The following is a 27,759-nucleotide window of genomic DNA, read 5'->3' as shown; positions in this document are numbered from 1 at the left end:
TGTGTACGGTACTTCTAGGCCTGTATATAGTGTGGACACGTTTCTAATTGTATTTACCCTGTTAATCGATCTTTGGATAAATTTTCTCCAAAAAATAATCAAGCGGTAGCCATTAGTCACTTAGTGGACTTGTCACAGAGGAGGCAGTGATTTGAAATGAGCCACGCGGACTGAAAGGTGATTACATTGTACGTATGCCGTGGAAACAGCGCCGAGTCCCATTCATTGGACATTGATACTGATCAGTGCAGTGTGATACGAGTGATGCCTTGCCGGATTACAGACGGAGTCTGCTGTAACAACGTCGTTTAGTGAGGAGAAAATACATGTAAATTAGTCTAGCCGTAGATGATTTTGCATTTTGTTTCTTTGAGTTTCAGTTACATGTTTCGGAAGTAGCATCACAGACTGTTTTGCTGAAAGCCTAGCGCTGCATAGTTCGAAGTGTAAAAGACCATGAAGCTCCCAAATTTCCTTGTCTTTGTGAGCGCCAGTTTGTGGGCGAGTACGGTCGTCCAGCTGGCAGGAGCGGGGAAGCAGTCCGCTGGACGTAAGGCCAAGGATGGGGCTGTCAACGAGGACGATCCGGAACTTGCCGAATGTATCCTTCACGTTGAGTAGCTTAGCTAAGTTTACGTTTAGCTGAATCATATCATATGAACAGTATATTGAACACTCACCTCAGGTTAAGCTGACATCAATAAAAACACATTTGAAATAGACAGGTTCAATCAAGAAACTGTCTAGATCTAGTCTAGTCAACGGTGAAGAAGAAGAAGAAGACGAAGAAAAGGCAATCCAGGACTCGGGAGGCGTATGCCTATTTACTTGGCCACACGTGCCCCACACAGTTGCAGTTTTGAGCAATCCACCCAAGAAAATCTAATGCCAATGATGGGGTGTTGCAAAAAAAGTTGCAATTAGATCTAATTGCAGCTCCCTTAATCGAATGGTAAATCCTGCAATTAATTGCAAGCTTCCTTGCTTGCAGTGGAATGCAATGTCAATGAGCCAGTGTACAGATTTAAAGGGATAGAAAGGTCTCTGCTGTTTAAAGGGATATGCTGAAATTACGTACACTTATTTTGCTAAGTAACATGAATTGACTATCTATGATTCATTGAATTATCATAATTTTCACCGAAATGCTTACGCATGACTACAGATACATTGTATTTAGTGATAGAACATTACATTATGTATACTTATTATGTACTGAATGTACTGGTACCAAATCAAATGAAGTTTTGTTATTGCAGCGCCAATTCTTGATCTGCATCTAGAATAAAAGCTAAAAACAGAGAACCAGTGCAATGTGTGCGCAATAAGAGTTAGTTAAACTGTTCATTTAATATTTATGTAATAAATAATATGTCCACTCATCAACAAGAGGTCATAGATACAAGCTCTTCACCAAACGTTCAAGATTAGAACTGCGAAGTACATTTTTCAGCCAGAGAGTAGTTGCCGACGGGAACAGATTGCCTGCTAGTGTTTTTGAAGCTTCCTCGATTAATAATTTCAAAGATTTATTAGACAGACATTGGGGGGGGGGGGGGAATGTAAAACCTCTGCTCCTCAACGCACATAAAGCAACAAAGTTGAAGATGATTATATTATGTTGAGACCGGAATACTACAGGACCAGTCCTCTACTTCCGTATCAGATGTGATGTGATGTGATGTAATAATCATTGGCAAGTTCGCATATTACATGCACATTTTGCAAATTACTTCAATTCTTTTTTTGCCAAACCAGTTTATGCAGTTTTATTTTTGTGTCTTTGTATCTTTTTTTTTTTTTACAAGATACACACTGTAAGTGATTTTCTTTGATTTCAGTTGGTTAAGATGTAATAATTAGTCTATACAATGTAATTCACCATTTCTTCAAATCATGTGCATTTAGATCTATAACTTTTGTAGTTTTTAATACAAAGCCTTGAAAGCAGATGATATGATTCTGAAAACCTGATGAAACTGTGGTTACAGCATATAGCCTTATTTGTATGAGCTGTCAACAAAAATTATACTGTAAAAGTAGAAATTTTTGCAGTGTTGAAATTTTCGCACATTTCGCGCAACTAGCGCGAAAATAAAAGCATCATGCGAATATTTTTGCTTGCCATAGTGTATGTTCCTGTGCGTGATGTCTTGATTCCGCGGAATTGAAAACACGCAAAACTCTTCTTACCCGGCCAAGCGCGAAAAATTAGTCGGCGAAAATATCCACTTTTACAGTATTATGAATCATTGACACCCTCCCCCCATAAATTTAATAGAAAATGTGATTATGAGAAATGAAATCATGTCGAGAGTCTCATAATATAGTAAAGGTATCCATATGAATATGATTGTAAGTTGCAAGAATTGTACAGTGTTAAACCCTACGGGCTGACTTTAGGCTGCTGCCATTAATTGCTGCCATAACAGCTCCAATAATTTCAAACTCCCAAATGAAGTGTGCCTCAGAAATCATAATGTGAAATTATATGGCTTGGAGCAAGTGTGTTGATTTTGATTTCTAAGTTATTCTTGCACTTGACCATGTACAACTGTAGTCTGTGATTCCCATTACCCACGGTGCCATTGTATTGTACAGGCAATACCCATCATAATAAATTCCTCAGAACTGGCAGTTTTCTTTTGGTACAAATTTCATCATTCCTAAGCAAATAAGATATCATAAAGATGTATAATTTGGAGAGCTGAATTTTTACTTCATTGTGACAAATTTGTTTTAATTGTGTTTGTTATAGTGGGAGTGCACCATTATGTCCTTTCTTTGAAGAACTCTCTTGATGATGAATACTCACATAGATAAGATTACCAAGTAGTTCATCAGTATTATTTTATGAATGATTTGTTCCACATTCCTTGACATCAGTTCTCTGCAGATCGTCGATTGTTTCTGGAGAAGAGACGTCAGCATGTGCCAGCCTTACAGAGTCTGTTTGAGTCATATGAGCATGAGAAACAATTCAAAATGGTCGCCATGCTACTAGAGAAAATGGAAGAGGTGTGTGACATTGTTGGTCATTGCTGTGTGTTCAGAATTCATTCAAGCCTGGCTAATGTGTGCTTGTTTTGTTATTTTTGTCTTGCTGAAATGTTTTTGTTTTGCATTGTTTTATTTATTGTTTTCTGGGCCAATTTCCCTGTACAGCTACAACCTCTGTCAGAGAATCAGACTTCATGGTATATTCACAACCAGAGAGAAAATGTCCTCAAACAAAAAAAAAAAACAAAAAAAAATAGATCAGTTTCAAGTGTGGGATATCTTGGAGTCTCTTTCTTGGCCATTTTGAAATAATGCCTTAAGTATTACTAAGAGATGTCAAGATCATTTTTTTTTTCTTTTTAAGGATTTTGCATTTGAACATCTATAAATTGATTATAACTGGGCACAGAGTTTCAGAAGTTTTAGTGATTGGGATGAGGAATACGAATGTATTTAAAGAACTATTGATTTACCAGTTACATACTCCCGATGTGAAATATTACCAGGGGATGTGGAATGCACCTTTAAACCAAAAATCTACAACATTTTCCTCGAATGGTATCACAACAATTTATTTAAAGAATATTTCTGATATTCTTTTGCATCTCTGATTGTCAGTCGCAACTGGTTTCATTGGCAGGAAAAGAAAGCATACTTGTTTTGATGACAAATATTACCATTTGCCAAGTACATGCAGTAACTGAACATACATGTGTAACATTCTAGCTTGCCGTCAGTCCATTGTTTGTGAGATATGCAGTACATCATATTATCTTTGTTAGCTTCACTAACCTTTTAGTGACCTAATAGTCAACAAAAATTTGTGATTAGAACCCACAGGGGCTGTGGACAGTAAAAGCAAGCATGTTTGCTCAGGTACACAACTCCACTTCCCAAGAGTTGCGTGCCCCCTCCCCATTTTTAGCAAACAACTTCAGGTATTACAGGACTCTTCACTGAAATATCAGGTCGCTCAACAGCAGGCCCTTTACTACAGCTGAACGTACAAATGTGTACCATGTAAATATGTACCCAAGTGAAAATTACTTGAGTGAAGAAGTGACTGTGCGTGCCCATTTATCAATCCTCATTACATTGCGAAGATGAAATCTACCCAAGGGAGAACTACAAGAGGTTTGAATATCCTCTGAAACTTTCTAGTTGATACTGCATCCCCCCCCCCCCCCCCCCCCCCCCCCCCCCCGTCACCCCACTGGCTGAGTGCCTCCCTGTGAGGAGTGTTTAATAAGTTGTGATTGATGTTTTTCTTTCCACAAAGATGTGGCGATGTCACCAATGTATGCTCTGTACAAACACAAACACTGAAATGATGGAATATGAGCATTAGATCAGTTCGTGTAGATATCTAGTGCTGTGCTGTTAACAGTGATTGCAGAAATCATGCCTCTCCATCATATGAAGTCATATCTTGCTGAGATGAATAAGGGACATTCATGGGTAAATCCAAACACCACAATATCTCAAACTTTGAGAAGATCAGCATCATTTTTTTATTCAAATATGGACACAAGCTCAAGTTCAAATCTTAAGATTTTCTGCAACTTTGCAATTATTCAATTCTGCAAGTTTTGTTAACAGGGTGTAAATTTGACACTAGAAATCTTGAAAGTATTCTTCACACAACAACCAGCACTTCCCAATAACGTCTATAATTTGCATCTCAAGCAAGCAAAGGATGCACATATGCAGTCAGATAGATGAAGAAATTTAGTAAAATTTTGAGGCATTCTGGTTTACAAACAAATCAAATGTGAAGAAAGAGTAAAATTTTCCAAGTTTATATGTGATTTTGGCAAGTGAGAATGACCTTATTGAATAAGATTCTTCCCAATGCCTTTTTTTACGTATGACAAATTTACTTTCAGCCGCCGACAGAGAGAATAATGTAGACCTATTGACACAGACAGAAAGCTTTGAGTGCATATTCCAAAGCCACTCCATTCTTAAAGTCTAAAGGAAGTCAATCTTGTGATGCTGAACATGTTCTTTGAATTGTCTATTTTATTATTTTTCCCCATTAAACAATGAAGTGTGGCATTCTAATGTGCATCTGTATTTAAAGGTAGGTACAATTAGTGAAAATTCTGCTAGTGGATAGATATATGTAGGAATCTTAATGTGTGAGTCAAAATTAATTTATGTCAGGGTTTTCATCAGTCCCTTTGAATTTGACTCGAGTGTGGTTGACTGTGTATTATACATACATTATGTAAAACATCATTCCAAGCAGGGAAAAGAATGATAACAGAAAGTCATATTTCTAGAAAGCTGTGGGTAATGCTTGCTCACCACATTCATCAATTTAGTTGCTAAACTGTACAATGCATGGAAAAAGCTTGGTGCACCATGTTTGTCCAGACATGGCAATGTTCAAATCCCTTGTGTCAATCTTGAGTATCATCAATTGACGAACCATCACCCATTGGTCATGCAAAGTATTGTCTTGTGTGTGAAAATTTCAACTTCTTACTAATATCTTTGAGAGAAGCAATTTTCTTTCTAAAAAGAGATTTGAAGATACATGTATGTGTACAGTGTATATCCAAATATGAATTTAAAATGATTACAGGGTGTAGGCCTATATTGTTTTGATTTTCGAAAAAAGGACTTACAATGTACATGCAATTGCATAGCTGAAAACTTTAATCTATATCAGTATTTTGTTTTGAAATGGAAAGATACAGTGTGCAGATTGTGTGCTGCTGGGTTTTGTCTGGAGTACTAGAAATGCTCTGAAATATGAATGACTGATTTTTTTTTTTTTTCACTTACATGTTGATGAGCATTCTCGCAGTTCTTTTGGTGAGACAAAAGATTTACTAGTATGATGTTTGCATGCTGCACAAGCCTGGAGTGAAAATGTTTACGGGTGTACATAAACCATGCATGAAGAAATTGCCAAAAGCGAACAGTGAGTATTCATCAAAACTTCATTGATGTGACAGGCCATGCTGGGAGGGAAAATGGTGTAGAATCTATGTGTGGAAGATGCATTTTCATGGAAGGGAAATTTGTCATCTTTTCTCCTTTCCCCTTGATTTTCACACTTACATGATTAATCTGCTCTTTGAGACAGCAAGATTATGAGGCAAATTCCCTGGCCTCACAAGTGTTACTGTAAAGCAAGATGTTTTCATGGCATGAAATTTTCTTGAATTGAAGCCAACAGCCCTTTTCGCAGCATGAAATTTCCATGAGTTGCCTCTGGCATTCAATGCATTACTGTAGACAAGAACGTTCCTGTGCATTTTAATTTCGCAGATCTTGGCTCTCGTGAAATTAGCGAAATTAAAATGTACGTTGACATTTCTGGTTTTACAGTAGCCTGTATTCCAGCACAAGACAGTCATGGTGGTGTGCTCACGATGGTTGCATTCATTCCATATAGAGTTTGATTAGTCATCAAGCAGATTGAGAGACTCTCACAGTGTGTGGATTGTACTCATTTCATGCCACGTTCGCTTTTCCCATTGGGAGGATTGCTGCTCCTATTCATAATTCATAATCCCTACTGCAATGCTACTCGTACAGTCACAGGTTTTGTTTGCGGGTACTGTTATGTGCTGACAGCCACACTCTTGTATTCACAGCAAAATTTATCACCAAACTGCATGCAGCACACAAACCCTTCGTGGCAAAGTTCTATCATTGTCTTTTGACACAGAAACTGCCATTCACCAGTTGCTCATGTTAATGTCACCACAGTACATTGTAGGGGTCTCATAAGGTGGGGGAAAATAGATTGTAGCTTTTAAAATGATGGATTGAATATTACTTAATGGCTTGTAACGGAATGTAGGCACATTAGATTATTACTAGTAACTGATAATGCCTTTGTACAATGAGAGAAAATAAAAGGGGGAGACTACAAACTATGCCATTTCTTTGCCAGGTGAAGAGGGAGTTAGGGATGCAAATTTGATGGAAACTATCCTGTTGAGTGATCAGTAGAATAATGGCACAAAAATCCTGAATATCTAAGTAAAGATTGCTAAATGCAAATATGATTTTTCTCGCCAAGATAGAATACTAAATGTATTAATTCATGAAGGCTTTCATATGCAATTCTTTGATATGTAGTTTTTGCCAGTTTGCTTCTGAAGTAGTACTAAATGTTTGTCAATTCTGACATATAAGGTATTGGTAGTATTGCAGTATAGTGCAATTTCTGTTCCATCTTTGTTCCCCCTTGAGGTCATCTCTCAGTCAGTTTAATGTGAGTGATGCGATAGGATCTATCATGCTGTGCCCAAAGTTACCTTTAATTACTTACGGCTAACATGAGTAGAAGCTTATGTCTTTTGTACAAGTGCTCAGTTAATTAATCACTCAGCCCATGTCAGTTTGAGATCCCTCACAATAGTTCACTGATAAGGAGTCGTACCTTTGATACCACATTCTTCAGGACACCCCCCCCCCCTTTACAGTTGACCTGATGGCATGCATTATCACCCTTATCTTCATAAATTTGCATATTTGCAGAAGAATTAGCTGTGTGCGTGAATCAGGTCTTAGATTCCTGTATGATGTATCTGCATCACAAACCATCAATACTTGTTTTAATCCATTTGAATATAAATTGAGTGTAATGGATTAATCCTGGAAGGACGTAGAAATGCATCTACACTGTCTTCATAGTGGATAGACTGTGGTATGGCATAAAACACAATGGATACATCAAGTGGCGTCTGTTTCGGTTTCTAATGAATGCCACTCTGGTGGTGTGTACTCATCTCCTCTCACTTTCATCTTCCTCTCAGCCTGATGAGCATTCTTTTGCGTCATGTCCAGTATGAAGGAATTTCAGAGCTGAAGGAGCTGTTGTATTGAAATCATTAACATGTTATGCATGAATATTACAGTGCACTCCCGTTATAACGAAATGCTTTGGACCGGCAGTTTTCTTTCGTTATAACGAAATTTCGTTATAACCGAACAAATACAATATATAACAAAAACAAGGGAACCACGCATATATCATATTCTGTATGTTGAATACTCATCTTACACTGTGCAGATATGTGAAACGGAATGGTACACTGTACCTTTTAAATTTCGTTTGGATATTACATTAAAGAGAGCATAAAATTGACGGAAACTGTGCGTGACACACGGAGCGAACGCACCGTGATGTAAAGCGTTCGCCCATGCTTGTTCCGCTACGAATTTTCGAAAGCGATCCGCATTTCGTTATAATGGAGCATATTTCCGTTGGGCTCGGAAAAGACTTCCTTGTAACGAAAATTTTGCTATAACCGTGTTCGTTATAAGCGAATTTTGTATCATAGACATTAATGGCGATAATTTTGGGACCAGAAGTTTTACTTCGTTATAACGAAATTTCGTTATAACCGTGTGCGTTGTAACGGGAGTGCACTGTATGTCATGCTGCTTCATGCAGATCTGAGGTGATAGAACTAAAGAATAATGTTATTTATGTAAACTGGAGTAACTCAATTCTGAGCAAAGCTGTGGTATCTCTGCCCGAAATGAACTAGTCTAAAAATATGGGGGAAAATAGTCAAAAAACAGACCATGAAAATATAGTTTCTCACTATTTTTCGTGCTAAAAATATAGAAAAAATAGCTTGAAAATAGCATACCAAGAAAATATTTTTTTTCATGCAGTATTGGAACCAGAAATTTAAGTTAAAAAAATATATTTTTAAACTATTTTGCAGAACGAGTGTAAAAATATGGGGGAAATGGATGAAACATAGACCACGAAAATATAGTTTTTGACTACCGTATTTTTCATGCTAAAAAAATATTTAAAAAAATAGCATGTAATTGTAAGTTGGATTTAGCTCACAATGTGGTATGACATTGTTTAAAGGTTCTTTAAGCCAAAAGTGAGGTGGTCCCCAGTTCAATATACATGACTTATGTATGGCAGTTTCTTGTCAGTTTTGATTTATCAGAGATCGAGGAGATTTTGTCACAACCATTGATCAGAAGAATCCCAACTCTGTGAGCCTGCTGTGATGTGCTGATGTACATTATGTATTGCACAAACACAGCATTGGGAATACGGTACCAATCTACTATGATGTTACATGCGAGATCTGTAAAGTGCTTAGGGTTACCACTGCTCAGGATGGTTGACCCCAATAATGTTATCAGAGATTAAACTCCTATAAATTCAATGTTGATTGGCTTGTAGTCTCAGCTTACCTGCATCATCAAGGGCAAGTGCAGATTATACCCAAGGTTCAATTCAATTCAGTTTAATTTAGTTCAATTCATTTCAATTCAATTCAATTCAATTCAATTCAATTCAATTCAATTCAATTCAATTCAATGTCTCATGTGCCACAGTATGGCTGGCTGAAAGGGTGTTTCAATAAACATTCAAAGTTCAAAGATACTACGTGTTGACCATTACTGGTTACCATTACTAGGGAACTGTGGGGTTGCGGTACAATTGTATCTTCAACAGTTTACCAAATCTGAGCACAATTTGCTTCACCAGATTTGTAACATCATGAAAAGAAAACTCTAGATTTAGATCCCATGTATAAGCATTGATGGAGGCTTTCCAACAAATGAATGGGAACTCTGTGTGACACCCAAGCTGATATACCATGAGTTGACAGATTAGGGGAAGAAGTCAATATAACCTTTGCTTTAAGACTATAACCAGCATGGTACATGTTGAACAGAACATCTTGCCTTCAGGAGCTAAAATGATATTTGAGCTTTATCCATGCATATCACTGCGTGATAACCACAGGTGTATCCATCAAAATAATATCAAATTTAAAGTAAGAGTGAAGTATTGATAAATCTGTGAAAGGTTGGGGGGGGGGGGGGGGGGCTGAGTCAACATTTTAAACCAGCTTTTATAAGTTCAGTGTTTATGGGAAAATAAGTTGGTTTTTTTATAAGTTTATTGTTTATGGGAAAATATGTGGAAAATAGGTTCAAGAACTGAGGATATGATTTGATGGGTGATATGTTGAAACCTTTCTTTATCTAAATGTTATTTTGTCCCATATGTACGGAAGCCTGATTTTTTTTTTTTTTTTTTTTTTTTTTTTTTTGGTGAAAAGCACATTTCCATGTGACTTGCTATTGACATAGCTTAAAGGTAGTACCGGTATTATTCCCCCCTGCCTTCTGAAGGAGGTAAGTCGAGTATTCTTTTATTATGCTAGAAAAGTTAAATAATATGTGGGTCCTTCTTGAAGTCTTTAACTTTTCACTAAGACTGTGACATCACAAATTGTTGTAGCCTTCATATCCACAGTAACGGCACATTTCTTTGATCAAAACATTAGAAACTCATTATTTTTGAGGACTTAAGATGTATGTAAATTTTATGTTGAAAAAAAGGAAGATTTAGAAAAATCAGTATAATTTTCACTGTGACTCCTATGGTATGACTAAAGGAAAATTCAGCTAAATTTTTTAACTCTCTGTTCAGATTTATGTTTTTATAGCTAGGTAGATGAGGCAGAATGAATGAGTGGTTTTATAGACAAAATTGTTTAAGGGTAACTGTAAGTCCAACACAGGAGTATGGTAATACGAATGCTGCCACTCCTCATGGACAAACCACGAGAGGAAACAGCAAAGGAAAAGACATTCCTGCATGGAAAGGTAGAAAGTGAAAGGAAGGGAGGGGAAATGGATTACATCTTGGTTCGAAGACACAAGATCCACGCGGAAGATTGAGTTGTACAGCTGCGTCACGTTGAGCAGCTGCAAAGGACGGGTTGGTGTGATCAAATTCATGCCACAGCAGGACAAGTGAGCTCCAACTGAGCCGAACCGGACTGACTTGGGGGTAGTATTGAAAATGCATTCCACTGAATGTCATGTCATGTCTATGGTCTAGATAGAGCATGATATGTACAGTTGTGGATGTAAGAAGACAAACGGTTTAAGGACAAATGAGATGAGAAGCATACTATCAACAAAGATTTCATATTTGGTGTAGATGTGGTAATATAATCGTTGAAACATCCAATAGTATTAGTAAGCTTTGCAAAAGCCCAGATATGAAAAAGTTTACCAATTTTGACGAGTGATCTATGCAGATGTGAGACCGTCTGTCGTCAAAGTTAGGATAAACATTATTTCATGTCTGCAAATAAAAGTCCTATACATTGTGGTATTATATTGTATTCAACTTCACTTAAATAGATGCAGGAATGTCATAACAAACAAAACAAAGTAGAAAGAAATCTTTATGATAAATTTATATCCCAGCTGTTGAAATGCCAGCTGCACGTGTGCATAGTTGATATGGACAGTTAATATCTTTGGAAGTTAGATTGATGAGTTTGTGTATTGTGAGGGAAGACATAATGCTGATGATTGGCAGTTTTTAATGTTTTGTCTTTGTCTTTTGTTTTTATCTTAAAATTCAGATGCTGCTTCAGTCAAGAATTTTTCTGAATAAAGAGCAATTTCAGACCAGTTCCACCTTTCCAACGGAGCAGACTCTAAAGGACAGTGAGTTATGCCTGTATTGTCTGTTTTATAAGCTTGTCAGCTGACATTATGTCCACTTGGTTTTTGTTGTTGTTGTTGTTGTAAAGTATGTCTTCTAATTTTCCCAACTCTACTGGAAAATCAACATTCTCTGCAAATGATCTACCATGCCTGTTTTCATTCTTTGTGTGTGTGTGTGTGTGTGTGTGTGTGTGTGTGTGCATGTGTGTGTGTATGTGTGTGTGTGTTTAAACAAGGATGGCATTTATGGTACTTTCCTCTGTTTAATTCAATGTAGAACTCTTACTAGTAATAGTGACACATGAAAGAAATGCGGTAACAAGATCTATCTCTTACGTTTAGTCTGCATACACTACTAATGGACACATTAAGTCCATAGTTTCACAATAATCTAGAGCTACAAATAGTGTCTTCAAAATCATGTGTTTCATAAAGGAAGGATAAGTATCAATTACAATGCTTTATGAGTTTATAAATAAAATCTATGTTTAATGAAGGACAATTCTTTTATAAATAATTCCTTCTTTGCATTCGTATTTGATGTAGGGGAAGAGGAAATGTTTGATTGTGTTTCAGCGCATTTCATATGTTCAACCCCGAAGTCTGTAGATGGGCAGGTCAAGAGAGACATTTGTCATTATTTTGATTTCTTTTTCTTACAGCAATCTCATTAATCCTGGAAAATGTTGCATTTGTTGCTGACATTGCCTTGCGATTACCTGACGTGACGCACGCTCTGTTAAAAAAGAACAAGGAGTGGACAGACATCCTACAGTGGGCTTTCCTGTTTGCTCAGGACACTGGTTACTATGACGACTCACACCAGGCTCTCTTAAATCTGGTAAATACGTGTATCTCCTTTGATTGTAGGCTTAGTCTGGTCTCACGCACAGCCTTCACTTGAAATGCAGCTGTCCAGTTTCCATTATCCCAGTTCAAGATCAAAGTGTATATATCTACCTTACAAAGTCTATAGCAGGAAGAAAAAAAAAGTTTAATTTCTTACTAGATACTATATTACAGTTTATGGTACAGCAGAAATAAAGAGAAAGGAAAAACTTGACAAAAATGCATTATGCTCAAGACAAAAAAAAAAAGAAAAAGGAAAAAAAAAGATATGGAGATCTGGTAAGATTTAAGAGTATGATTTCAGAAAGTAACACTGCTTTCAGCATTGTAATCAAAACAGAGATTTCAGGTGCTCAATACATAAAAATGGTAGCTAATTTGCTCACTGGTTAATTTCACCTTAAAAACCACTAGTTGAAATAGCTTATATTATGCTACTATGTGTAACTTTCATGTTTCATCATCTTATGACTGAATTTCAATCTTAAATATATAATGTCCATTTGGAATAGTGATACCTTAGATATCGTTTGTGTGGCTGTAATTTATTCAAATTGATCATATTTTGTCTGAGATATTTTGTGTGTTTTTTGCTTTTTTGACAGGCATCGCAAGAACTTAATTTCATCCCCAGAGATCCTAACTTTGTCAACCCATACAGCCAATTAAGTGATCAGGTGAGTTATCAAATGTAATGTTTCAATATTACTTTATGTAGTACAGAAAAATCAGACAGAACAATAGAAATGTCATCAATATGGAACTTGTGTTGATATAAGACAGTACAGGATGATTAAATGCTTTCATGAAACAGTGAAATTGGTCACAACTACATATGCAAATGAGATGATGACATGATCATTAACTCACTGCTTTCATAGGTTTGTTCAGAAAGATACAACAACCAGATGTTTGGTCAATAGTCATGACACTAAAACCCCTGATTTCTGAAAAGTCATCAGTCCAAGGTGATAACGACACCACAGGGATACAGCACTACAATGATACAATACAAAGGATACCAGGTATTCTTATTCCTCTCATATCCAAGCCTATCATCTAGGCAGAGGATGCAGCTATTGTCTGTGCCGTTACGCTTAATGTCTGATATGGCGAGACTACAAACAGTGGAAGCATCCACCTCCTACTGTAAAAGTGGTTTCTTTCGCGTACAGATACTTTTGTGGTTTCCATCGGTGCCGACTTTTTCACGTGTGTTTAAATTCGCAGTTGGCAAAATCTGTTAATTGACAGTCGGCAAAAACTGTTTTATTTTGCACATGAAAACCCAAACTATCATCCAATTATTCTTTTATTTATTAAATAGAAATTAAAATTAAATGCAGGCTTACCTGAAATCCCGTCTCTCGAGTACTTTATGACATGCTTGTACCTATTAAGTGGTACGCTGTGTTTGTATTGACCATCAATACACTCAATGCGCGGAATCTTTGTGTGTGCATGTGCGCAATAGCGTTGTAACAAGCGGCGAGTTCAAAACATTTTCTCGTGATGTTAAATTCGCGGTTCAACCTCAAAGCACGAAAAGCGCGAAAATAAAACCACCACGAAGGAAACCACTTTTACAGTATATCCACTCGTCTTGCTTTAGTCAATTTCTTATTAGCGACTGTGAATCGGCAGTTTTCGTACAAAATTTTCTTCCAATAATTAGCATGAATGTCAGAGGGAGACATATTTTACTACTTGAGAATATATTTATTGGCAGAAATGAACTGAGGTAGTTTTGTATCAGGTCATAGTTTGCAATGATGCTGTCATCAGACTGGAATGGGATGACATCTCTGTTCTTTCTCTTGTGTCCTTCATGGTTTCATTCGTCTATATCAGATGTTTGAGATGCCCAGCAAGCCCAAGAAGAAAGAAAAGAAGCAGAAGAAGCGTGGGCCCCGAGTCAGCCGAAGTGAACTATAAAGCTGGGGTGGACTTACGTACCTTCGTCCTGCTTTAGTTTGGGTAGAAACAACACAATTTTGTAAGTGTTTGTGGCATTTTAGTTCACTTGATCGCCATAGTTTGCATCAGACCATTTTCTTGGATCTGCACCAATGGTGGCAGAGGTACTATCCTATTAGATATCTGTCTGTCTGTTCATCTCAATATATTCCTTTTCTTACTTTTTATATATGAAACAAATCAAAGGCAGCACAAGAATTTTAGTTGCTTCAACTCAAACGACAAAGCATTACAAGTGAATCAACTGATCAAATGTGTTGAAAGTGTGCATGTAAAATTCTCAGATTTCACTGTTTATACACTTACAAAGACATGTGATCTGATTTGATAGAATTTGATTCAATTTATCTTTGTATTACATTTATAATTTATTATATGACATAATGAAATTTAGCAGTGGGTTTGTGTGCAAGTTGATGGAAGACTTCATCACATATCATTTAACTTTGAAAATGTGACTTTTTAAGGTAACATTTTAGATTTTTATATTCGATAATTCTCTTTTATTGATTCATCCAATCTCTGTGACGCTAACACCCATCAGTTTGCTTAATTTTTTTGTTATACTAGAGTAGCTTGATTTCCTTGGAATCTCCATCAAGCAGGTGAAAAAAAAAATTGTTAAGTATCGAGGCTCGTGAAGGGTACATCTGTAGTAATATATGAGACTTATTGCTACTACAATTTGTTGCACATATCAAAACGTGTTGCCTAGGTACCACACCTTGTAGGATATTTGTACTTTAACCAGATCAGTTATGACAAGTTAACCCCTTGTAGCACTCCTGTACATTTTTTTTCAAGAGTATGATTATATTACTTACAATGGTATTGATGACCTGATGTAATTCATCTTTTTATGTGGTTTCTACTTTATAAGCACTCGTACATGTTTACTCTCTTTTTGCAATGAATTATAATATCAATATAGAAATAATTGATTTTTTTTCCCGCATACCTGATTCAATTCATTCTTGAGCACAAAAAAGACAAGTTTGTTTTGTTTGTTTGTTTGTGTGTGTGTGTGTGTGTATTTTCCTCATTCTGTGAATGTCTATGGAAGATGCCTTCCCAACTAATATTGACATTGCCAATAATCAAATATACGTCCAGTTGAAATAATTGTGCCATATTCAGCATGAGTGCATCTTGATTACTTGTGGCAGTGTTTGTGTTGTTCATGAGTGGTCATGTATTGATAAAACATACACTTGATGTGGACATATGCAATAATTCAAATAGAATTTGATCTATATTTGAAACTCAAAAAAAAGTTTAAAGTAAATTCCATTATGTCATCAAAATGTTTTGGTACCAAAATATGGCAGAGCATTGTTAATATGCCATACTGGCACCTGTTCATAAGATTCTGAACTTTGTAGACATCAAACTATGATAGTGTATGATGTTTGTAATGAATGTGCCAGTGCAAAGCACTTAAAAGATGACACTGGGCCAAATCATGTTGAGAAATTACATGTGATTTATCTTATGTGTATTCTCCTAATACAAAACCTTCAAGAGTGAGATTACATTGCAAGAATGGGACAGAGTTACATAATTAAGAGAAACTGTGAATGTTTAACATTCAGTGATATATACAGATGTATATGTAAAGAGTACATCTTTACCAGGAAAAATAGGGACTTAATGTTCATCTCTTTGTCGGTATTGAGTTAAGTTGTAATGTCAAAATTGGTCATCAGTAGGCTTCGATACTGAATAATTTTGTCATTTTTGAGAAACGGCTTGACAAAGGAATGGTTCTCTTATCGTAGATCATTTTGTCCATCTCTAGACGTGCTTGGTAACTGAAAGTGTTAATGTTTACAGATGTATTGATTGATTGACTATTTGTAACTTTCATGATTGTTGAGATCGCACAAGTTTTCTATGGATGAAATCAAGTGATATGGATGCGGGGTTTTTAAATGAAAGTTCAGCTTGGTTATCTTTGCCGAATAATGCATGTGAGTGATCAAGTATTATGATACTAGGAGATCAATGTATCTTCTGTATTAGAATTAGTGTCATTTCTGATAGATGCAACAGTGTTTAAAAATAGAAATTTGGCTTTATTTCTTTAGTCTGCCCCTCTTTCGAATGGTATTATTCATTATATTAGCTGCATGACATGCTTAACTTGCCTGATGTAGCAGCATGGTAAAAGTTTATCGTGGTAATCATTTTTATCACAAATCTTTTTATCCCTTATTCTTTGTGGCGTGGAACGGTGGTAGCCATTGATAAACTGACTCATGACAAGGTCACGTTTCTCAGCATTAGTTTCAAGAGACATTCGATGAATTAGATAAGTATGACTTATTTTGATACACGTGCCTTTATACATTCCTCTTCATCAGTACTAAGACTGTATTTGTGAAGTGAAAAGTGCGTTTTGACTTTCATCAGCTTCTGTAAACAAATTTGTGTTGTTTGTAGCATCTCTGTGGGCTTGCATACCACTCAAATTTCAACTCTAGATGATAAATACAATTCATGCTGCTTGCACATTGTCATGAACTCAAAAATGTTGAAATTGAGTGTGCAAATTCCTACGTCACATATTTATGTTTTCTACTTCGTTTGGCTTTTGGAGCCAGACGTACAAGACATAAAATGGTAGCACATTTGGTGGCTGTTTTCCATGTAAAACTTGCTGCTTACTCTTTATCACTGTCACCTCGTTAATGTGACTAATCTGTGTAGTAAAAATAAATGTCGGCTTTAGTATAAATATACAGTATATTTGGGGGGATGAGTTGTATTAGTTTGATGTGACCTGTGTTTTAAGAAAGTCCCGATTATTACAGCTGTGCAAAAATAGCTAAATACAATGACTCACCTGGAGTATATACAAAATGTGATACATTGCATTTAAACAAATGACAGTTTGATAACTTAATGCTGCCTGTCAAAACCTTAAAGTGAATATTTTGATAGTGCTGTGATAACTGTTTCATTTTTTTTAAATTTTGATTTAATTAGTGAAGAAACAGACTTTCATACCATTTCTGTTGAAAAGTTCTTTTTGTTTGTTTTCTTATTTGCTTTGAATCTTGCTGCATACCCTATTTCTATTATTTGTCATAAGAATTGGTTTGACTCATTAACTTCTTCTGTAAAGTGCAGACTGCATGCTTGAAGACTATGCACAGGTTTTGTGTGGGCAGTAGGTGGCCCCTTGCAATGAATGAACGAAGCGAGATCTGTTGCATGCTCTTACACGTGGAACCTCCGTGTTATGTCCTGTCCGAGGAACAGAGTGTTTTGCCTAGGACGGTATGATTACACACAACTTTGCTCAGTTAGACTTGGGAGTAGAACCCAGGTCCTTTGGCATATCTGGAGGCCAAATCACAGCGCTTGAAATCAGAAAAATAATAATAATGATATCAATAATGATAACTAGATAAATAAATATTTGAATGAATAGATGAATAAATAAGAAAAATCTAGGAAAAGAAGAAAATTCAGTGTTGTAGCATGTACTCACTATAGTACTGCTAAATTATAAGAATCGGTCACAAATTGAGCAATGAAGAGATTTTTGAAACTTCTGACAGTGAAACAAAGAATAACATATGAACCAGAGAGGGCTCAAGTGAAAAAAAAAAATGTTACTGTACCTTATGAAAGACTAACAATAAACATAACTAAATGGATTAAAGGTAAATGCGTATCTTGTGATTTGCTTATAAGATTCCAGCCAGTGCCAAAAGAAGGACGGTATTTAGATGTTCTGTCATCAGAATAATCTGTTTACTCACTCTCTGCTGGTACGCAAGTAGTATTTTGAAGATAATGGACTCTTTGAATCAAAAATACAGTTGTATTGCTACATGTGTTTCAGATTATGTTGATCTATTTTCAATAATTATTTGGAGAGAAATAAATATGCAACAGAACTCTCCTTTCCATGTCAAAGTTGAGTAGATTGATCAAGAGCACTCTTGTGTATGTGTGTGTGTCTTGAAAGTTTAGAAGCCATTTTTTAAAATAAACATTGCACTGTCAATGATGTGCTTTCTTACATTAGTTATATCTATTGTGTGACCAAAAATAAATAAAAATAAACATCTTTTTTTTTTTTAAATCAAGAATGAAGTTTGAATGATGCCCTTGCTTTCTTCAACTAGTCTCATATTATTTGAGTTGTGGCAAAATGCAATACAAATGTATATATATATTATATATGTGTGTGTGTGTATGTGTGTGTGCGTGTGCGCGTGCGCGTGTGCTATGACGGAGATACAAATTGTACCAGTAAGTTTGAGAAAACCTACAGTCTGCCCATTCCCTTTGCCTAATTACCGTACAGAGTGTAAGAATTTTTCGTAAAGGAACAGATTATTGTCGTGATAAAGACTATATTGTATTTTGTGGAGCATTCATCATATTTACAGATTGAGTAAGCATATTTGGAGTTGCTTGCAATTTTGAACAAAATCCACGGCATTTTCAAATGTGAAGTTTCTAGTTTAATACTGATGTAGGCCAACATAATATGTCTAACATTGCAGTGTTTATAAAGCTTGGGTGTAAAGATAGGGTGTTAAGACAGATAAATACCCCAACACCTTAGACATGCCTGTACATGTTTGTCATATTTTCATAAGAGGTGCTATCAAAACAAATATGTTGTTAAAGCTCAATTTACGTAGTACATGTATAGATAATGCAGACTCAGTAAATCAAGAAAATGGATGAGTTGCGGATCAAAGTATAGCTTCATTAGCATGTAGCACTTGTCATAGCAAATGGACAATACCAATATTGTAAGTCTGTATTAATCGAAACAAGAAAAAGATCGTAATCATCAAATAAAAGGAGAAAAAAGAAAGAAGTGCAAGAAGTATCAATTGACCAAGAGTTATGACAAAGTAACTGGCGAATAATGTATGTTATTTCCACCTCAAGTCACAACGTAAAAGATTTGGTAATCATGAAACTTTATTTTAGTGACCAAATGGTGAATTGAACGAATTACACAAGATCACTATATAGAAGAATGCATTTTTTTTTTTTTTTTTTTGCAAAGCAGTTTCTTTTCAAGTAACAAACTATGTAAGCCAGATTCTATAAATTTGCTTCCATTACATGATGATATGAAAAAAGCATAAAATATTCACGTAAAGTAAATTCATGTCATTCAGTGTGAAACCAGAAATCGATGTGCAGGTCAATGAATGTCACTTTTTTTAAAAGTAACACAGTACAATCGAAATATTCATTGCAGTAATCTGAAGTTAACTAGTGTAAGTCTTTATGTTTTTGTTGGGGGATGATTTCTCTTTCGTTAGCAGCAGTCCTCATTGTGAACAGTGCATTAGGATTTGTGTGTTTAAATGATAACAACATGCAGTCAACAAAATAAAATGGTCAATTCATTTCAACAGAAATCTTCCCACCAAAAAAAAAAAAAAAAAAGTATATGATCCATTACTAGTCAGCGCAAGATTACATTTTGTGCTATGTGTACTGAACTATATACATGCTCCATTGTTGCCCAGCTGTCATACATTCCAATTCAATCAAGTTTGGTTTGGTTTGATCTATTTCCGCATTTTATCAAATACAAATTCAATGCAAATTTCAAAGACACAAAGAATAACAAGTGCAATTATTTTAAAGTTCAGATTCCGTTTCCAGTATCACAGTTTTCTCAATGAAATGATTACAAAAAGAGTCAAGGTAATACAAGATATGGAACATGTATACATTTGAAGAAAAAAAAAGATTAAATTGTTTAAACAAAATCATTGTTATAGGAAAGAAAGGCCTATGTAAAAGACAAGCTTGTAAAGTTGTGGGTCATTCATTGCTAGTCAGTTATCGCCAGTTGGATTTTTGCTGTTATATATAGTATACAATGTGACTATATGAAGCAACATTCACAGAATTATTAATCACAGAATACAATACACTGCATTATCAATACCATAGTTAAAAAAAAAGATTACTCATACAATTCTGAAACAATATCAGTAGCAATGATTTGTATAAGGATTGATACAAATTATGCAAACTTCAGAGTGAGCATGTCCTGCATTTTCAAGCATATATAATGTGTTTACTTAATATTCCTTTCCCCGACATTATTTTCCCAAGGCCTACAAAATTATTGATTTACATGCTATGGTTGCCATGGCAACTGCACGTCGGGTAGTGGAACCGGTGTAGTCCTGCTCACGCTGACTCGGTATATAGCTACTCCATTGGGCTTATCAGGGAGAAAAGCGCTGCTGCCACACCCATAGTCATCACCGCAAGGCTCATCTGGACTGTTCCTAATAAAGACAAGAAAAATAGAAATACAGTGTAAAATGACTAATGATGAAATGAATAATGTGGTGATGGTGCAACAGTTACGATGATAGTGATCGAGATCGATGCCATTTAGTGATCGGGACAACAGGAAACCAATCAGGGGACAGATACTTGCAGTTAATACTTTCAGCTTTGTCTTCTGGTACTCAAGTTCTTCACATTCAGTCTTCATTTGCACATGATCTTATATATGCTCACCCCTATAATGTAAACTAAGGGACCATAATTACATCCTAACATAATAATTAGCTTTAGGGAATGTATCGAAACTGAGATTTCCACAGGACATTAATCATGATGGCCTGTATGTCCTGTTATGTCTGTCCTGTTTTAGTAACTTTGGGGATTTCCTTTTGATAGTTTTGCATCTATCAAATGCGTTGTCCATAGTTTACAAGCTTTTTAGTGGACCTCTCATTTCCCCATAGAGCATGGATGATAACAATTTTCCTTTGAAACTGTGTATACATTCCTACTTTTCATTTAATTGCCCCTTATTTTCATCGTATCAACAGTCATCTATTATTGTGTAGGAATACTCAAGATCATTTGTAATTTTCTAATATGTTACGTTCTTTGCACGAAGAAAAATGAAAAGAAAATTGGTAGAATGGAATACATGTAGTATGATGAAATACACACTGTTAATGTAGTGATGATGTATTCATGAAGTTTTCTTGGAAACTAATTAAGACGCAGCATCATAAAGATAAGACAGTCATGTACGTCAATATTATACGCATACCCGTGAACCATTCACTCATGAGTGTATTCGTGAACGTCAACGACGGGTACTTTGGGCGCTTTTTTGTTTTTATTTCTTTTAATAGGTGACCCAAATCTTTACCTTCAAAGTTTTATGGTTCCATGACATTTACTCCTGCTCCGATGAGATATCTGAACGCTAAGCCAAATATAAATTCTACCCACAAACATATAACCCTAACCCTATAGTCCTTACATCGAACTAAACCTAAAACCTTATCCCAACCCTCAGTCCTTGGAGAAAATGAGACCGGAGCAATTGCCGCAGGAGCAAATGTCGTGTCACCAAATATTATTTATGTGTATTCAATGTCAAAATAGAAGACCGTGTTGAGGCGACTATTAGTATCTACCAAAGATTGTAACACATACCGGCGCTGCTGCCCTCTGCGATCACTTCCGACTCAATGTCGGTGTAGAATTCGTCGTGATTCAGTGCAACACTTCCTCTGTGGGATATAGGAAAGACAAAATCTTCGACTCAGCAATGATGTTCTGCACACATAAACCTTACTGTCTTAAATGCTTAATAAAGTTGTTATCGTGGCTGCTGTTACCAAGAGCCGTGATTTCGGGACTTCTCGTCGACTGCTGCGATTGTTTGATACTAAAACAGGTGTATAAGATGCAATGGTTTAAAATCAATGCTTATTTTTTTTGTAGTAACTCATCTGTTTGAAAAAAATAATAATAATGCAAACTCAAATGTAAAATGTAAAATACAACATGAAATTATACAAGTTATTTTGATGTAACTTTAAGCCCACTTCCAAGATATATGATTTCAAGGTATGAACACCCAGAATATTTGTAATACCGCTGTCATTACACAGTTAAAAGTGAAAGAGAAAGAGAAAAAAAAATGATTTGAAATACTATCCCACATGAGCTTGTGGAGAGAGGTCTCCGTGCTCTCCACAGATGTCAGACATCCTACCTGTTTCTCATCACATTTTGCGTGCTAACCATGATACTGGACATTCCCGTTGTTGAAACGAAAAAGTTTATTGCACTACTTTGGAGGATTTCTTGTAGATTCATACCACTCCGGCACAAGTTTGGTCTTTCTTTTATGAATATGATAATGACACTTAAAAGCGAACGTCCCAGTTAAGCAAAAGCTCAAGCTCATTTTACAGAGCTTGGGAAATCATAAGCAATTGCTAGCAAGAACAAGCGAAAGGTCCCTTTTATGCATACGTTTTTATACGCAAATACTTCGTCTTTATAAAGTAATTGCTTTCGGGCAGCAAGCAATTGCTTGTGCTTGCTATAGCAAAAGCTTTTACTCGTAAGCAATTGCTTGTTTTTATGCATACGGCCCTTTATCCCCTGTCAAGAAATGCACGTGAATCATTCTACTTGAATATTCAGGTAATCACATGTACAGGTATTCACATAATTATGCCAAAACAATATGCTTTTTGTCACGGTGTACACTTAAATCATTTTACTGGAATGTTCAAGTAAACAAATACACGCGTATACGAATTTTTATACAAAGCATAACATCTCCACTCCATACGAAACACATCCGCGAGTACACACAAAATACACACACGCACGCGCACACACACGCACACACAGTGACACACACACACAAACACAAAAACATGCTTTTCCAACTTATTATCCACTAAGCGCGCACACTGCAACCCATTCATTTACTTATGCTTAATTTCACGTTTCTTTATTTCACCGAAACAAGGAATATATTAAAAACAAACACAAACAACAACATTAGAATACGATTACAAACATATCAGTTAAAGGGGATGGCCAGTAACTGATCAGTGGGAATTAGTGGGAATGCTGGGGGATGATTGTTTCAATCCTTGTGGGATTCATTCAAGAGCACATTATATATCTATTGTTGTGTGAAAATTATTTGCTTCAGAATGGTCTCATATTCAAGTAGTAATGTTTCCAGGTCAGCATGCCTGTACAGTGACGGGGCGATCGTTAACTATTAACTGTACATTACTTGAATATGAGACCATTCTGAAGCAAATGATTTTCACACATCAACAGATTTATAATGTACTCTTAAATGAATCCCACAAGGATTGGAACAATCATCCCCAGCATTCCCACTAATTCCCACTGATCAGTTACTAGCCATCCCCTTTAAACAGTGAAAAAAAAAGCAAAATAGAATGACAATAAGCGTACATATAGGTTAACAGGTAGCCTATGCTATGGTAGGCAGCAGGCGAAAGTAAATGTCCCTATTTTCAGCTGACTTAAATAATTCACTCAATTTCAATTGTATTATCTTATGTGTTCAATGGAAAGTACTGGCAAAACGTAAGAACAGGACAAGACAAAGACGACATTTTAATCAAAACACACAATGACAACATAATAACAAACTACAGGATGTCTCAAAATAAGGATAAGAAATATGATACTCTTGACTTTAATGAGTTTGAGTGTAATCATTGAGGATATATATATATATATATATATATATACATATATATATATGTGTGTGTGTGTGTGTGTGTGTGTGTGTGTGTGTAACTGGATTTAAATGTATTCAAAGAGTAAGCTGTTATACGAATTGCACAGGGGAGAGAATTCCACATATTATGCAGGACAAATGCAAATGATAGATCGTTAATGATAAAAAGAAATACGAGATAGAGGTAGGTGAAAATCACTCGCGGATCGCGTGCTGTAATTATGAATTTGATTATTGATATACAATATTAATATACATCAACATGTTAATTTAGACAAGTATGTCAGTGGAGTCTACTCACATGAATCGGATACTGCCCGTGTTTGCTCGAGGAGCTTGCCACGTGAACACTAGCCTGCTACCCTTGGCCGTGGGATCCGTGTGGGTGACGGCGTCATTGACTGTCTGGCAGGCAAGCACCTTGGACTTGGCGGGAAAACGATTTGTAAAACTACCATACGAGATGTTCGAGTCCACGCCACGCGCCTGTAGGAAAAAGCCGTGGATCTGGGCGCCGTCTGTCCCTTCAATAGAAACTGACAAGAACAATGACAATTACTTTGGAATACGTCAATGTAGGCCAATAACTGCCTATCAGTCCAAATTTGACTACATCATCTTTGGAGATGCCTTTGCGAAGTACAAATGCAAAAATAAATAAACATTATAATGACTGTTTTATATCCCATTTATATCCATAACATTTTCATGACTGAAAATTCAAAATCTTTGGACGTTATTTGCTTGTTTGTTTGTTTTTGTTTGTTTGTTTGTTACTAACTTAGCATCATGGGTCTTTCTAGGTCTTACTCAGGTACCGATATTCAATTTATTGATCCCATGCTACCTTTATGAGGCATCAGGGAAATCAAATGCATTTAATTTCGTTTCATTTCAATTTTATTCTATTATCATAATTCTAAATGAAAAATACATCAAATATGGAAAAATGAAATGAAAGGCCTACATGATTATGCAGCTAGAATAACAAAATAATGCAAAGATAATTTTATAGAATAAAATTATGGTGGTCAATATAAAATGAAGGTTTGAATCTAATGTATAAATGCTATAAAAAATACTATGGAACCTACTTAAAAAACAAGCTTGTTGGTCTAGAGCTCAGCAAAGTCAGTAAAGATCAAGATATGCAGCACGGATACAAGTTTCAGGACCAAATTATAGAAAACCAAAGGAAAAGAAAAAAAAATACTTGGGGATACAGCAAATTTTCTCAACTCCAGATTAAAAGAACAAAATTAATAAACCTCACGCTGCAGAAAGACTAAGAGTTTTAAGACTACATAAATATATTTCATCTTTTTTCTGATAAAATATACAATACAATATGACATTTGCATAAACAAAAATAGAATAATTAGTACAATCTAACTTTTGCATAATATACAAAGTTAACAACATAATTATTCATACCCCTGGGAAATTTTTAGTTTTGAGCAGATTTCTTACAAGTAAAGGATGGAGTGACAGTGATTGGGTGTTATATCTCAACATTTCTATTGTTATGCAAATGAGGTGAAACTGGAATTAATGTCAATTTATAGAGGACAAATAAGAGTAAAAAGTTAACACCCAATTACCATCACTCCATCCTTCACTTGTAAGAAATCTGATCAAAACTAATAATTTCTCAGGGGTATGAATAATTTTGTTGTTAACTGTATATTTTATTCTATATTATATATATATATATATATATATATATGAATATATATATACATATAATATATATATATGTATAATATATATATATGTATATATATATATATATATATACATTTATTGTACAATGTCTGTACCAATGATGACAGTATAAATCAAGATAATAATGCAATTTGGACCATTAGAAAACTATACATTCAGGTCCAAGCAAGAGATGGGGAAGTCTTGTCAAAAGTATGACAAATGCCACCAATTTAATTAAGAATGATCCATGCAGCTAGTTCACTCTAAATTACTTAGATTTAAATAGATTGTAGTCAGGGACCAATCCTAACGTTGGATTGAAGTTTTCAATCTAATAGAGTTAGAATTCAATTTTATTCGATTTAAACTTTCAATCCAATTTTGGATTGGTCCCTGACTACAATCTATTATACATTGATTTTCAATCCACGGAATTTAGAGAGTTGCAATGAACTAAGGACAACAGTGTACAACATGCAATATACGCTACACGTAAAATTTTGCAAATGATATTTACAGAACCGAGGATTTGATGTGATGTATCAGAGTGTAACACAGATACAGTAACACACACACGCACAAATTATATATATGTATATATATATATATATATATATATGTTTATATATATCACATTAAAACATGGCTGCATGAACGCTATATAGTAACATTAAATCAACTAAAAATGATATACCGTAATACTAGAATTCGTTTTCAATGGCACAACGTCTTTTTATATACATAACCAAAATGAAAGATAAAGATAGGGGAAAATGTAAAAATTCCTTCCATACTTGAGAAATTGATGGGGCTCATTCCTGGAATTCGTTTTTTTCCCCGGTACTTAAAATACATTTTTGTATAAAAGAATATACCTATAGAATGAGTAGGCTATAAACCACTACAGATTTAATTGAGCAGATGGAATATCTATACATTCTAAAGTGTATAATATTCATAATTATATGCATACTTTAACCTAAAGGTTTACAATTTACTGTTTATGGATATTGATGTTCTTGCAGGAATATTGACTTATTCTGCTTCCTCAGGTCTATATTCCCTATAAATATTTTCAAGTGTTTGAGGGGGATTCGAATTTCTTCCCATTAGGAATTACACTTCTTTTTTTGGTTAAAACATATCAGTTTTGATATAAAACACTTGAAAGAAGCAGTCCTCTACAGAATGATGAATGATATATTATTCAGGCAATGAGTGCGTTACGACTGTTAAAAGTCATTATTGTAATAATATGTTATAATATTATGACTGTTATAATAATCACTGTAATTTGAGTTGGAACAACGTTACAATTGCGAGACTATCTCATAGTACTTTTGGGATGCATTAAATCATGACACAGAGAAAGAATAATAAACAACCAACGACACGAGTTTAAATACCACGTTTTGAAAAGACTCTGTAGGGCTACGTCATATTTGTTTTGTGTTCCGCAAGGAGGGAGAAGGTATATCCTATATGAATTAGGAATTTCGCATTTCTCTTTGAAGTATTTTGTATCGTATAAGACAATACGCTTTGTCGCAATTCATATTTCATTTCTGAAAGTGTGTAACATAATACAAAAGTATAAAAGCTGGGGGGGGGGATCATAATTTAAAAAATGGTCGCGCTCTTTTGTGGTACTTACTGGTCAACGCCTCCCCGGGTATGTACTCCGTGACGCTTGCTACAAATCGGAACGGATTTTCAGCTGCAGGGAGGGGTTGTATTCTTTCACCTGATGTTCGGTTCGTATGCACAAGTTTGTCGCCCACACATGCCGTAACTGGGGCCCCAGATCCGTATCCTTGTACATCGGAGATCCCGACGACGGCTACGGCAACGATGATGGTCAACGTGTTCATCTTGTTTTCGCTTTCTTTCTCTCTCTCTCTCCCTCTCTCTCTCTCTGACGAGCTACAGAAAATACTGTGTTTCATATACATGTACAAATATGCTAAGCTGAAACGCACTGTGCTCTTTGTTATCAAGTTATCTATATAAATATGGATCTCCTTAGCTCAATATCGGTCGAAAATATAGATAAGCCCAAGGATCAATGTCCATTAGAATAAAAATGTTTCACGATCAGCCTAAGAAGTAGGCTTTAAAGGCAAGTGCAACATTTCTGTTTCTCACGGTATGTAATAGAGTGCAATATCCTTTGTGTGCTATGCATG

The 27,759-nt window shown here is 35.5% G+C and overlaps 2 protein-coding genes across 2 annotated transcripts; one reads left to right on the top strand and one right to left on the bottom strand.

Moving 5' to 3' along the window:
* Positions 1-259: 259 nt before the first annotated feature.
* Positions 260-18,377, top strand: LOC139733007 (coiled-coil domain-containing protein 134-like). Its single transcript, XM_071643850.1, has 6 exons — positions 260-601; positions 2,897-3,018; positions 11,397-11,481; positions 12,144-12,322; positions 12,936-13,007; positions 14,182-18,377. The coding sequence occupies exons 1-6, from the start codon at positions 457-459 to the stop codon at positions 14,263-14,265; spliced, it is 687 nt and encodes a 228-aa protein (XP_071499951.1). The 5' UTR covers positions 260-456; the 3' UTR covers positions 14,266-18,377.
* Positions 18,378-20,517: 2,140 nt separating this feature from the next.
* LOC139732998 (reelin domain-containing protein 1-like) lies at positions 20,518-27,444 on the bottom strand. Its single transcript, XM_071643836.1, has 4 exons — positions 27,228-27,444; positions 24,168-24,402; positions 21,775-21,851; positions 20,518-20,597 (listed from the first exon to the last, which is right to left on the bottom strand). The coding sequence occupies exons 1-4, from the start codon at positions 27,442-27,444 to the stop codon at positions 20,518-20,520; spliced, it is 609 nt and encodes a 202-aa protein (XP_071499937.1).
* Positions 27,445-27,759: the final 315 nt, after the last annotated feature.

Source organism: Diadema antillarum, unplaced genomic scaffold (assembly GCF_040938485.1).
Source record: "Diadema antillarum isolate AM-2024a unplaced genomic scaffold, OU_Dant_1.0 seq00000459_RagTag, whole genome shotgun sequence".
NCBI classification, from domain to species: domain Eukaryota; kingdom Metazoa; phylum Echinodermata; class Echinoidea; order Diadematoida; family Diadematidae; genus Diadema; species Diadema antillarum.
Note: the sequence above shows the minus strand (reverse complement) of the source record. Positions and strands in the feature narration are given on the sequence as shown.

Coding starts and splice junctions, on each gene's coding strand:
- LOC139732998 (XM_071643836.1), bottom strand. CDS start 27,444: ATGAACACGTTGACCATCATCGTTGCCGTAGCCGTCGTCGGGATCTCC. Junction 24,403..27,227: donor ACCCGGGGAGGCGTTGACCA/GTAAGTACCACA, acceptor TGTTCTTGTCAG/TTTCTATTGAAGGGACAGAC. Junction 21,852..24,167: donor ACGGGCAGTATCCGATTCAT/GTGAGTAGACTC, acceptor TATATCCCACAG/AGGAAGTGTTGCACTGAATC.
- LOC139733007 (XM_071643850.1), top strand. CDS start 457: ATGAAGCTCCCAAATTTCCTTGTCTTTGTGAGCGCCAGTTTGTGGGCG. Junction 12,323..12,935: donor ACCAGGCTCTCTTAAATCTG/GTAAATACGTGT, acceptor CTTTTTTGACAG/GCATCGCAAGAACTTAATTT. Junction 13,008..14,181: donor ACAGCCAATTAAGTGATCAG/GTGAGTTATCAA, acceptor CGTCTATATCAG/ATGTTTGAGATGCCCAGCAA.